At 36.3% G+C, this 13,641-nt stretch overlaps 2 protein-coding genes across 2 annotated transcripts; one reads left to right on the top strand and one right to left on the bottom strand.

The window, feature by feature from the left end:
- Nucleotides 1-276: 276 nt before the first annotated feature.
- On the bottom strand, nt 277-2,435 carry fosab (v-fos FBJ murine osteosarcoma viral oncogene homolog Ab). Its single transcript, XM_059512150.1, has 4 exons — nt 2,199-2,435; nt 1,711-1,926; nt 1,489-1,596; nt 277-1,385 (listed from the first exon to the last, which is right to left on the bottom strand). The coding sequence occupies exons 1-4, from the start codon at nt 2,301-2,303 to the stop codon at nt 771-773; spliced, it is 1,044 nt and encodes a 347-aa protein (XP_059368133.1). The 5' UTR covers nt 2,304-2,435; the 3' UTR covers nt 277-770.
- A 2,216-nt stretch (nt 2,436-4,651) lies between these two features.
- Nucleotides 4,652-8,464, top strand: si:ch211-153j24.3 (protein c-Fos). The gene is made up of 4 exons (XM_059512151.1): nt 4,652-5,961; nt 6,145-6,357; nt 7,190-7,297; nt 7,387-8,464. Exons 1-4 carry the CDS (start codon nt 5,881-5,883, stop codon nt 8,008-8,010), a joined length of 1,026 nt encoding a protein of 341 aa, XP_059368134.1. The 5' UTR covers nt 4,652-5,880; the 3' UTR covers nt 8,011-8,464.
- Nucleotides 8,465-13,641: the final 5,177 nt, after the last annotated feature.

Here is a 13,641-nt window from a genome sequence, read left to right as displayed (position 1 = left end):
GTCTGTTCTGCACGTACACATAACCTTTATATTAACATCGAGGGCCGCAATGGAAACAAGCCAAGGGCTTTGTGTTTTTATCCTCGACAGTTTTTCTAAAGTGTATGGAATACTTGTATTTTGTACAATTTTATAAACTTGTCAAATTAATTTCAATTCAATTCAATGCATTCTTACTTAATAAAAAAAAAAAGATAATGAATGATACTTTTGAATAATAATGTACTTGAGATATGTTCCATCAACACACAATGAGCTTACATCAACACAAACAAATCATTTTTGGTACATTTAATATTTATTGTTTCTAGTTTTGCAAACAATTCTTAAATTCACACTTCAGTACAAAAATAAAAATCCCATAAATTAAACAGACTACGTTTTCACAGAAAACTTCATATTGGACATTAGACCATTTAATGCAATGGTTAGGCAGCACGCATTTGAGTAAATAACATTCACACATTTAGAAATCAACCATAAAGGCAAAACATCAGTTCTCGATTGCTCAGAACACACTAATACAACAATTCAAATCTAGCACCAATTAAACTAAAAAAAAAAACTATATTATTAGTTTAACTTAACATTATTAATGCAAAATCAGTTAATCCATGCTTATCTTGCTACATTTGGCAGGCATGTATGGTTCAGATAAATATAGGAAGCAATAACGATTGCTTGATATAGTCAATTTCATAGCCCTGCTGTACCAGATTATATCAAGTTGTGTGTCAGAAATAGAAATTCTAAGTGTCTCTAGTAAATTCTCAAAGAGTGAGGAGGGTTAGGGAGTTCAAGGAGTTGGATGACTGGTTGTTGCTGCTGCCCCCCCGCCGGAGCACAGGCTCACAGCTGGGGAAGTCGTCATTTTCTGGGTAGGTGAACATAAAGGAGGACGTATAGGTGGTGCAGGCCGGGGTGCAGGTGACGACGGGCGTGCAAAGGGGCTCCAGGTCGTTGTTAGCAGGCGTATAGAGCGGTTCCCAGTCTTGAGTGTACAAAGAGCTTGACAAGTCCACATCTGGGACCGAGCGAGCCGTTTCCAGCTCGGCTTTGGCCAAGAGCTCCAGAGACTCCTCCAGGGTGGGCTCCAGGTCTGAGATCTTCACCGTGGAGCTGAAGCTGTCGGTGGAGGACGTGGTGGAGAACAGCGAGCTGTTGGAAGAAGTTGTTACTGGTGCATTGGCAAAGGAGACCACTGAGGTAGTGATGCTGTGGATCTCGGGGACTGAAGCGGCGTGGACGGGGGAGACGGAGCTGGAAGGGATCTTGCAGATGGGTTTGTGTGCGGCGAGGATGAACTCCAACCTCTCTTTCTCTTTGAGCAGGTTGGCGATGTCGTTTTGAAGAGCAGATTTCTCGTCCTCAAGTTCGTCAGTTTCCTGTTTTAGAAAAAACAAACATTGTTAGATTGATAGACACTAAACATTAACTTACATAGTATGCTATACAAAGCGTCTTCTCAAAGATCTGCGATATACTTACAGCTTGCAGCGTATCGGTGAGCTCTTGCCTTCGGTTCCTGCATTTTGCAGCTGCCATCTTATTCCGTTCACGACGGACTCTTTTCTTCTCTTCCTCCTCTGGAGAAAGCTGTGGAAGCGATAACATGGAGATTTTACTTTCTGAACTGTGTAAACTAATAAACGGATACAGTAGGTGCACTGGATGGCCAGGTGTTAAAAACAAACTCAGTGCATTGTTTACCTGCTCAGTTCTGGCTCTCTTGTTGGAATTTGGGGACTTGGTTCCAGTGACCCTCATTTTAGGGTAAGGGTTTGGGTTGTAAGATCGAGCTCCGCCGTTGGAGGGCGCCACAGATGAAATCATGGGCTGGACCATCCACTGCAGGTCCGGGCATGAGGAGATCGCGGTGACGGTCGGCACGAAAGAGGCACTTGAGACACTCAGCTCTGTGAACTCCTGAAATGCACATATTATAATATTTAATATATGCCAGATATTGTAGATTATTAAACTATATTTTATTTGTTACTTATGAATAACGTTTATGTTTAAATCATAATCTTTATTACTTATTAACCTATGCATTATACTTAAATTATTACTAGTCTACTACTCATACTACTAATATAATATATATATAACACTTTAGCTATAATAAATAAACAACAAAATAATTCATTTTAAATGTTAAATCGTTTCAAAAGAGTAATAACAATTGTCTTAAATACCTGAGTCTTGTTGAGCGGGTAATACGCGACGCTCTCGCCGCTCGGCGACGCTGTGCTGCACCGGGAAGACGAGTCATAGTCGGTGTTAAGGCTGGTAAACATCATCCTGTCCAAAGTCGAGAAGCAAGAGCTAATATATCCAAAAAGTTAGAAAGATTTCAAAAGCCTCGGTCTGCTAGCTCCTTGCTCGTCTGCTGTTCTCCTCTCTGTCGCTATCCAAAATTTGACTGCTGAGCCACAGCGCTCGCGGAGTTTATATAGGAGCTTGTGACGTCAAAGGGCGGTGCGACGCGCTCCCAGTGTTTGCATAGAAACCTCCGAAAACACGTCGTCAGGAACGCCTTTTGCTGGATACATAACCAATACACATCTAATGCAAACTTTTAACTTTTAACTTTTAGTACATAACAAAATGTTTGTAAAAACGGTCGTAGATTAATATTCTGACTGAAAACCGAGTGGAACATGACGTTCCATAGCAGGGTATCCCAGTAGACGTCATTTACCTTATATGGAATACATCCTGAAGAGGCGTGGTGCTAATGGGAAACACTCTGTGCAGTGTAAAGCATTATGTAAAGATTCTTCGAGAAGTCTTCATTGTTTTCATAACAACTTATAAACTACTATATTTACAGCAATACTGAATTTCTTTCAGTTTTAGCATCAACGTAGTAGTTCATTTTATAAATTCAGTTAGTGTAATTAGATTAAATTCATATAATGTAATGCAAAACCACTTCATCCAAACTTCAAATGCTTTTTAGTTTCAGATCACGTTCAAACTATGTTTACCTAGCACTTTATGTACTTAGATTTCATATTTTCTGCGACGCACAGAACATGGATGGCCACGGGCTGTGTTCGTGCATTTGCGCAATAAAAGGCGTGTCATTAATACAGTCTGAGCTGCCTTCGCACGTTTAATGAGGGATTCCTTTGTAATAAAATGCTGAGTTGGTTTCTTAATCTGTGAGTATCGCGTCACTGCACCAAACAAATAATCACTATTTAAGATTTCAAATGGCCAAATGTTTTCAAATTATAAGCTATGTAAATATTTAAGGCCTATATCAATAAAATATAAAATAACACGTATGTCTGTTGGCGTGTGTGTATAGCTATATATGGGGTTCGGAGGGTATTTAATTTCTTATACTTTTTTTTTTATTTAGTCCTATATTTGTATTTATTTATTTAAGCAACTGGGCTGCACAAGGTCGGTTTGGATATATTTTGTACATTCACTTTCCACCATTAGCTACGGGTAAACATGACCGAAGCAGGTAGTTTTGTTATTGATTAACAAACGAAAATAGCTCTATCAGCGTTCCCATGTGATGTCATTTACTTCTGCTCTACTTCTGTCTTCGTGTTTTGTTTGATCTTCCGCGTTGTCTAAGCGACGCCCCTCCCACTCACGTCACTGCAACCCGAGCCTCTGCAAATGTAGGCTACTCTGAAGTTTCGCCTTTCACTGACGAATGTCTGTTCTCACTTTTTGACAGTAAATAAACAATGCAATTATTTTGTCCACTCTAAGGTACTTAAAAAGTTAAATAACAACCTTTATTTCATTAGAAATGTCACTGTCATTCTTTTTATTAAAACTGAAAAATGTGTCTGAGATACTGTACTTGTACTCCTTGGTCATTGCACAGAAACCTTTTCCATTTTGAAAATGTGATTTTTTTTTTACACATTCTGTCAGAAAATAATAATAATAGTGTTAAAAAGATTTTACACTGTACAGTCAATCTCAGCTAAATATCTTAAATACTGGGATAGGCTATAGGCTAATCATGCCTTTAACCAGGTGACAGTTTTATAATTTATTTAGATATGGCTGGCCTTGTGCTCAAGGTCATGAGACCATAGTGAGTCCTTAGAAATAAAATTTAATCTTAACACTTATCCAGTTATTAATAATAAATTGTCCACTGTGCAAAATCATGGAAACCGAAACCTGTGATTATTTTTGATCACCTTGTGACAAACCTAACATGTGTAATAATAGATGTGCTAAAAAAAGAAAGCACGTAGGCTAAATTCCCTTGAGGAATTCATATCCTGAAAAGATGATTATGTCACTGTGACATCATGTGTTTAGTTATGAAGTAGGAGAACAGGCAAGTAATGTCTTCCTCATGGAAAAATAACAAAAAACAATTAGAGCATATAACATATAATTTATATATATGGGTAATATGTACTGTTTTTGCTGAATGATCCTGCATCCAGCCCTTTTCCCTTTATGAGAATCACAAAGAAAAAAAAAACAATTACAACATATAAAATATTATTTATATATAGTTTTTTAAATGTAGAAAATGTGTTTTTAAATAATGATTTGATTAAATAATAATTGTCAAATATTTGTAATTTTATTAAAATAATTGGGGGGGGGGGGTTGGGGGTATGTGCTGTTTTTGCGGAATGACCCTACATCCAGCCCTTTTCCCTTTATGAGAATCACAGATCAGAAGCCAGAGGCGGGTCTGCCGGGAAACACTTGGACTGTGGACAGAAGGGAGGCCCCACTCACACGCCCTCGTGTGAAAACAGGATTACCTAATATTAGCTATGAATGGAGATTTTCAAACAGGTTGTGGAGAAGAACAACGACGTTTTCTACCAGTCCGAGTGAGAATTAACGCATAGAAAGCCTTTGGGGTTTTGTGCAGATCCTTAACATGATAGACAGAATAATGCCTGCCAGCAGACAGTTATGAAATCGACAACTTTATTATAAAAAAAGGCTTAAATCACATACTTAGATAATTTTGGCAACTTGGCGATTATGTCGTCATAAGAATGTCATTGAATTAAGTGTGATATGGTAAAAATAGGCTGTGCCGCAGTAGCGCTGCAGCCAGAGGCTCCACACCGGATGTGCCATATATGGTCAAGGCACGCAGCTCTCTGATTGGCTGCTCACATTAGCGACAGGGTTGTTGCTGGAGCGCTCTGAGTGGGAGATCCATCATTATATTTGACAAGGGATACGAAAAATCACAGTTTTTAATAGAAAGGGCGCGGTTGAATATCACAACAGTTATTTCATTGTTAAATTCTCTCTTATCCTTTTTCATACATGCTCGTTGAACAACACTTTCTTACATTGAAGATGTCAAATGCAGTGTGTGTTTTTGTTGTTTATTTCTTTCAATCATACACCTAGTGGGACAATCACACGGTTGCAGATGAACCATCTTATATAGAGATATATAAATCTCTATAATATTCATAAATCGGAACCTCACACAGGAATGCAAAAGAGAGGCTGCAAACAAGACACGTAAAATGACGTATCTTGTTCATTCATGTGAAAGCCGCGGCGTTAATATGATTTAATGATATAAAATAACATCGCTTTACGCATCGGACGCCTATAATGTCGAATCAAAACGAGCGCTGTTTTGAGTCAGGCATATCTGTGTAATACCGTATATATTTTTGGCTCATGCTTAACTGTCTCCCCTCCGGATCAGTGGTACAGTCTCACAGATTTCATTCATAAAAATCTGCCTCACTATAAAGAGAAGCAGCGTTGATGGCTGGTGCCTCCTAGCGTAATAACCTCAATCTAGTTTTTTTTTAAACCCTAAAGAATAGCATTTGGTGACATTAGTCACATATTAATCTGGTTCCCAGCATCTCCTGGAGCGATCTAGCAGAAGTGATGCCTAAAAACGCGAGTGTTTCTCAGGTGTCTGCAGAACAGCTGCTGCACACATCAGCTTCTGAGATGAAGGATACGCAGGTACAATCAATTGCATGTTTACCTTGAATGTAACCTAAATTATTTATTTAAAAGAGCTGTGATTAATGATTTATGTTTATGTGATGATTTACATTTTTTTAATACAAACAGATGATTGATTTAAATTGTATTAAAATTTTGTCATGGACCATCTGATGAACACATTTTCGTTCTTGTTCTCAGAAAATAGGTATTCTGAAGGATGCTGATGCTCCCTTTGTTCCAACGGTCACTGCTGTAGCTTCAGCTCCAGATCTCAAGTGGATGGTCCTGTCGACTGACATCTCTTCAGTGTCGCCTTGCAGACACGAGAAATCACAGAGCTCATCTCACTGCACAGATGCCAAACCGGCTCGAAAGACCTTTACTGGCCGGAGGAAGGGGGTGAAAGATCAAGTAAATACCTATATCACACACACACACACACACACACACACACACACATATATATATATATATATATATATATATATATATATATATATATATATATATATATATATTCTCAGCACATAAATTTTATTTTTGTTAAAATGCTTTTCTGATGAAATCCACATTCATATGACTGTAGAAAACATATATTTACATCAATGATCTATAGGTTCCATTAAGAACCTTTAACATCCAACCTTTCAACTGCACAAAAGGTTTTTTATAGTGGAAAAATGGTTCTTCAGATTATTAAAATGTTATTTTATGGTTCTTTTAAGAACCTTTGGGTTCTTTGGGGAACCTAAAATGATTCTTCTGTAAACATCCTCATTATTAAAAAATATATAATTTTAAGTAAAACTGATCTATGCATGCATAACTTAATTTTGTGTATATATGCTGTCACTCAGTTATGTTCACATACGCAGATATTAGCCATTAAAAAACACATATTGATAATTATTTTACAATATGCATATGACTTTTAATCAAACTCAAGCACATTCCATTTATACTAAATATATTTTAATTTTGATTTATAAAAACTAATACTATTTTCCAGGGAATCAAACCCACAACCTTGGGTTATATATGTATTTCATACATTTTAATATGAAAGGCATTCAAACAGAAAACGGTTATTTAAATTGTGATATTTCACAGTATCACGGTTTTTATTTTATTTTTAATAAAATGAAGGGTGCCTTGATGAGCAGAAGAAGACTTTGTTAAAAAACATGAAAAATCTTGATTATTCCAAAACATATAGAAATGTACATGTGTTCTTTTATTTTAGCTTTCTCCAGAGGAAGAGGAAAGAAAGAAGATCAGAAGAGAAAGGAATAAACTCGCAGCCGCCAAATGTCGAAATCGCAGACGAGAGCTGACCAACAACCTCCAAGCTGTAAGTTTACAAACCACTATATTTGGCAATAGCCTTCAAAAAATACAATTACTTTGTACATGAAATGATTATAATCTGCATGTGTATAGGAAACCGATAGTCTCGAGGAGGACAAAGCAGCTCTGCAGTCTGAGATCGCCAGTCTGTTAAAGGAGAAAGAACGACTCGAACTCATCCTCTCGGCTCACAAGCCCCATTGTAAACTCACAGAGGAGACTGCGGTAGAGAGTGAGGAACAAACCCAAGCCCAGAAGGAGCAGATTCAAGCTCCCAGCGCCTCTCCAGAACAGGTGCCCACCTCCCCTCAGCAGGTCGACCCCACCAGCACTGCGATCTTTGGTGACTCCGATGTCCTTCTGTGCTCCAGTGCTGAACTGGGAGCCACTGAGGTGGAACCGTACATCGATATGCGAGATGTGTCCATGGAAGACATCAGCGAGGTGATTGACAGTGGCGATGACATGGATCTGTTAGTGCCAGATATTGACCTCACTAGCTCTCTGGGTCTGAGCGAATGGGAAACCCTGTACATGTCAATGGGTGGTGGGTTGGACCCTCTCAGCTCGCCTACATGCAGCCCCACCTGTAACAGCACCAACACTGTGCCCATCTTCAGCTTCAACAATGCAGATGTGGAGAAGCACGACAGTGGGAAAGAGGGCAAATCTAATGCAGCCAAAGAAATCTTGGCTTCTGGCACATCATTCTTATGAATAAAGGTTCCAAAATGGGGTTTCCACAGTGATGGCAAGGTATTTTATGGTTCCATTAAGAACCATGGTTCTTGAGATGATTGCATTTTATTCACTCTTAGAACAAATGGTATGAATAACTGTTCAATAAAAGGTTCTTTGAAGAACCCAAAATAGTTCTTCTATATGGAATGTGGAACCCCCCCCCCACCCATCCCTCCCCTTTGGAACCTTTATTTTTAAGTGCAAAAGAACCTTTTAGTGAACAGTGTGTTCTTTGTTGACATCTATCCATGGAAACTTTACATTGCACAAAAGGTTTTTTATAGTGGAAAAAGGCTCTTTTCTGAATTTGATTGGTTCCATGGATTTTCAAGTTTCTTCACAGAACCGTTGATGTCAGTAATGAACCTTTATTTTGAAGTGTTGCTTGCTGAATGTGAAAACACCCTTTTAGGTTCCCAAAAGAACCTTTTAATTAACAGTTCTACATTTTTTATATATATATATTATATATATATATTATTATTATTTTGTTTTGTTTTTTTAATTAGAAGATTTGAATATTTCAAAGATTATTTTTTGTGCAGTGGAAAGGTTTCATGGATGTTAAACGTTCTTTATGGAACCATAAATGCCAATAAAGAAGGGTAAGTTATGAAATATTATCAATGAACAGAAAAACCCTCATAAAAATGCTTTCATAAATGAGTCTGACATGTTCAACTTTTAGTGAATGCTGTGCAGTAGATGTAATGTGACCCTTACATCCAGTGAAGTCACTGTTTGTTTCTTCCAGATGTTGACATTGTTGAATATGTTGTTCATCCTGTGAAAGATGTGCTTTTATGCACTTTTGTACCATGTAGTGTACGTGTAAATGTATCAGTTGGTGTGGTAATGTACAGTGCAGTCTGTACACCGTGTCTTTAGTGTGTGACTAACTGTTTTATGGTAGCCTATTGTCCAAAATAAATAAATACATAAAAATCTGACCATGCTGGCAAAAAAAAAAAAAACCTTTATGCATTTTTTGTTCTTCCTGCTTCCTTTCCAATGGTCTGGCATGTTTATAATAAACAAAGAATAAATATCAAAATTAAGAAACGTGTTAATGTATTTATTTATTTATAAGTGATCCATGAAAAAATGTAGAAATGTAAAGCTCCTCTTGGGTTTCTTTCATTTGCATGCACGAAAATGAAAGCATCGTTTCGATTAAAAAATTTCACCCACGTCTATTATCATTCCATGAATATCGCGATCCATCAATTTCTAAAGGTATCTGTGAAACGGCATTCACCCACGACGAGGAAGCTGTCACGGTCGGAACGTTCTAGCTACGCCTGGGACGCAACGTAAAGCTCCTGACGTCACTGCGTATTTGCACGCGCGCATTTCTTTTTCTCTCGGTTCTACTTCCGTGCCCATATTTGGCAATGAAATCGATCTGTTGTTCTGCCTCTATGGAAACAGCAGAATAGTGTTTCAAAGAAAGTTTTCCCGGAAGATCTGGCAGAGAGAGAGAGAGAGAGAGAGAGAGGCAGAGAGAGAGAGAGAGAGAGAGAGAGGAGTGGAGCTCTCGGTATGTTACGGGAACTGTTTTGTATTTTTCAGGACTTCATTTGGGTTTCCAACGTACATTTTAATCATTTTCGAACCTTCATATATAACAAACTGTACGTTTCTTATAAAAGGGCCTCTGCTCTGTTGCAAAGTTGTAATATTTTCGATGAAAACTTATTGTTATGGCTAAGAGGGTTCTCTTGCACACAAGTGTAGTGACTGGGTGCGGAAGCAATGTCAAACACTGGTTGCTATTCATTTAAGCATTTAAACTCATGTTTATTAAATTAAGCACAGCTTATAAGAACTAACTGTTTGTGTGTGTGTGTGTGTGTGTGTGATTACTTGCAGTATACAGTGAGTCCAAAAGTCCATAAGTGAAAATGCTAGTTTAACAATAATTAATAATAAATTAAAACATTTTTGATTAAAAACGTTTAATCAGAACAACAATTTAATTGAGAATTTGCACTGAAACACTCTCTTTGGCATTGTTTATATGGAGTATTAGCAGTTTTAGTATACTCTAGTTTTTATTTTTTGTTCAGTTTTAAATAACACACACACACACACACACATATATATATATAATTTCATTATGATCTCAGACAGTTAAACCCTGTCACATGACACATTTCTTTATGTTTTCAAATAATTCTTAAATAAATTATTAGTAGTAGCCTATTCCGTAATTGCTTATATTATAACATGGCTCAGTTTTCACCCATATCATTGCTCAGACTATAATTCAACACTCAGACAGACTGTAATATGAGCAGAATGAGATCTGTCTTCTGCTTCAGGTGAAGCTCTGTTTCCCCACACAAGCACCTCGATATAGAGACACACTGCTCATATCCACACACCGCTGCTGCTGGCAATGTTTACAGCGTGTTCTTGGCACAAACACAATGTAAATATCTCATGTAGGCCATTTCGTTAAAGTGCAAAAGGATAAAAAAGGGAACCTGATGGACAGACAGACAGATGATGGTCAGTCGATTCACGTTCAGCTTTTGATTAGTCAACATGTGCCCAGATAATGATTCAACTTGCCAAAATAAAATTATGTCCGGCAGGACTTCCTCTTTTCGTGCATGATTTAGGTAGCACATTTTTAACATATAGTGAAGTTTAGAGTCAGCTGGATATCTGGGGTGCCTTTTTTTTCTTCTCATACATTTGACTTAATATTTTTACCATGGTGCAGATTGTATTTAAATCCACAATCTAATTTGAATTAACACAATTAAATGTTGATTCTTTGTAAAGAATCACAATGCAAGTATCATGCACACAGCAACTTGTATGCAGAGACATTATAAACCCACCATATTTAGCTCTAGGAAATCTTTTGCTAATAAAATCAAGACTACTTTTCATAAATATGGCAGGTTAAAATAACTGCATATTCCTGATAATGCAGCAATGCTTTCTGTTTAAGCACATGAATAGTGAATAAATGTTCATCGGCCATTAGTGATTTGTGATTGTGCATTTCCAAATGACTGTATTTCCAATTAGATTATATTTCCAGGGTCGGAAATGGGCTTGTGTTTGGAGCAATGTCTGGTTGCTGTTCGGCTTAAGTTTATCATTGTCTTGAGTTTATTAATATGATCGTGAAATGCAGAAGTGTTGTACTCCGCATTACTCATCCGGATTTGAATGTGTGCATGCTGTCATTGAAGGAGGAATTGATCTCTAATCACGTTTTATGCCTTTTTAACCCTTTTTTCCCTTGACAAGTTTGCATTTCTGCACTTTTGTGTGATAAATCTTTACAACAAGACACATGTTGTGAATTAAATGTAACTAAAGACTGAAAATTCCAGGCCTTATGAATCCCGATGACTCTTCTGATGAAACAATAATGCTGTCGGACAATAAATGTGGAAGAGGAACTTAGTCTGTGTGTCAGAGGTGAGGCACAGAGGTGATTGTGTCTGCGGTCAGTCTGTCTGTATATTTCAGTGCATGTCAAAATATCCAGGTTGGGATTGTTTAATCATAAATACGCATAAACTTATAGATTCCAAAAAAAAAATAAAGCCAATTTTATTACACAGATTTCTGTGGGAGCGATCAAAAATACATTGTGTAGTTAGTCTTTCATTATTGCAAAATTGTGGAAATTATTTTATTATTTCAGATGCATTCGGTTATAGGGACCAACGGCCAGTTATACTGTTTATTTAACCACAGAATGCCATGACTGATCAATCAAAACCAAGTATTTATAATAAGATGAAAAGCAGCTTAAAAGTCTTGAAGTCTGACTCAAATGAAATAAAGCAGATACTGCAAGCCACTTAAAATGATTTTTTTGCTGCAGATTTTATTGAATCTGCAGTAACATGTTAATCACTTGAACTTAAAGAAAGTTAGAAATAAACTCATATAGTGCTAGGTTTTTTGCTATATGTAACAGCTTGTAGGTATTTCATTGGACCTGTACGATAGTGTTATACAACAGGATAAGCTATCTATAGTCATTTTCTCTTGAGGGTGTGAAAACGTGTTTAAGCAACTTTGTCAAATGCACAAATATCTCCATTTAGACATTTTAGCAACTCATGAAATGAATGTCGTTGTAGAAAGAAATGCTAAAGAATGTTCCTGTATCTGTGCTCATTTGATACAAACTTCACCTTTCGAAAACATTTTGCTTTTTCCCACCCTTTTCATTATATTTGTTTTACTTTTAATCATCTTAACATTGAAGTGTGAGCTCAGTTTCACTCAAGTTCAAACAGGTGTTTTAGCAGATAAACCACAGGAGCGGTTCACACCTGCGCTTCACAACCACAAACCGTCACGAGTATTTTATCTTCATTTTCAACAACTAGTTGTTTTTTATCACTTTTGAGAAGTTTTCTGCTTGAAGTGCACTGGTGCATTGTTTCTGTAAAATAAATGCCATTAGTTTGATATTCTGCTATACAAAGACTTCCGGTCTGTATTCAATATTCAGTACTGTATTACATAGTACTTTGAATATAAACATATTTACTGAATATTTGTAAAATTGATATTTTATTTTGTGACATTGCCTTGGATTTCAAATTGAGGGCCATGAAAATGTTCCAAGAAATACAGGGTAATAACTCAAATACATTTGATTAAAACTTAATGAATAAATAACGATTAAATACATACATAGCAATTAAAAAAAACAATACAGTACCTAACAAAAACAACAACAAAACAAACAAAAAGCTAGGATTTACTTTTCACTCAGAAATTGCACAAATGTAAAAAATAATTAAAAACTAATAGGATATAGGACATTAGCTGGTCAAACCAGGTTGGGAGACCACGTGACTAACCAGTTAAAACCAGCTGGAAGACCAGCATAGACTGGTTTTATCTATTGTTTTCAGCAGGGTTACAGTCTTTCTTTTATTTACAAGTTCATAAAATCACTTTAAAGAAATGTAATAAAATGACATGATACAAACAAAATTTTTTTCCAAATGATAGGGCTATTTTACAGATAGCCTACAGTCAAAAGTTTTTGGACAGGAAGATTTTTTGTTTTTTTAAAGAAGTCTCTTCTGCTCACCAAGCCTGCATTTATTTAATCCAAACAGCAAAAGCAGTAAAAAAATGTAAAGTATTGCTGCAATTTAAAATAACTGTTTTCTATTTGAATATGTTTTAAAATGTAATTTATTGCAGTGATGCAAAGCTGAATTTTCATCATCATTACTCCAGTCTTCAGTGTTACATGATCCTTCAGAAATCATTCTAATATGATGATTTGCTGAAGAAACATTTTATTGTTATTATTATCAGTATTTAAAACAGTTAAGTAAATTTTTTAGGATTCTTTAATGAATAGAAAGATCCAAAAAATCAGCATTTATCTGAAATAAAAAGCTTTTGTAACATACACATACATTTGGTGTCAATGTATTTTATTTAATTATTTAGAAATTATAGAAAGGAATTATTTTTTTTAGCAAGGATGCTTTAAATTGAGCAAAAGCATTTATAATGTTACAAAATATTTCTTTTTCAGATAGCTAAATGCTGTTCTTCTGAACTATCTATTTAAAAAAAATCTACTCAGCTGTTTTCATC

Source organism: Carassius carassius, chromosome 27, assembly GCF_963082965.1.
Source record: "Carassius carassius chromosome 27, fCarCar2.1, whole genome shotgun sequence".
NCBI lineage: Eukaryota > Metazoa > Chordata > Actinopteri > Cypriniformes > Cyprinidae > Carassius > Carassius carassius.
Note: the sequence above shows the minus strand (reverse complement) of the source record. Positions and strands in the feature narration are given on the sequence as shown.

What these genes read in the sequence shown, in the direction of transcription:
- fosab (XM_059512150.1), bottom strand. Translation starts at nt 2,303, where the DNA reads ATGATGTTTACCAGCCTTAACACCGACTATGACTCGTCTTCCCGGTGC. An exon ending in ACCCGCTCAACAAGACTCAG is followed by an intron (nt 1,927 to 2,198) that starts GTATTTAAGACA and finishes TGTGCATTTCAG; the next exon opens with GAGTTCACAGAGCTGAGTGT. An exon ending in AGAGAGCCAGAACTGAGCAG is followed by an intron (nt 1,597 to 1,710) that starts GTAAACAATGCA and finishes TCGCTTCCACAG; the next exon opens with CTTTCTCCAGAGGAGGAAGA.
- si:ch211-153j24.3 (XM_059512151.1), top strand. Translation starts at nt 5,881, where the DNA reads ATGCCTAAAAACGCGAGTGTTTCTCAGGTGTCTGCAGAACAGCTGCTG. An exon ending in CTGAGATGAAGGATACGCAG is followed by an intron (nt 5,962 to 6,144) that starts GTACAATCAATT and finishes TCTTGTTCTCAG; the next exon opens with AAAATAGGTATTCTGAAGGA. An exon ending in GGAAGGGGGTGAAAGATCAA is followed by an intron (nt 6,358 to 7,189) that starts GTAAATACCTAT and finishes CTTTTATTTTAG; the next exon opens with CTTTCTCCAGAGGAAGAGGA.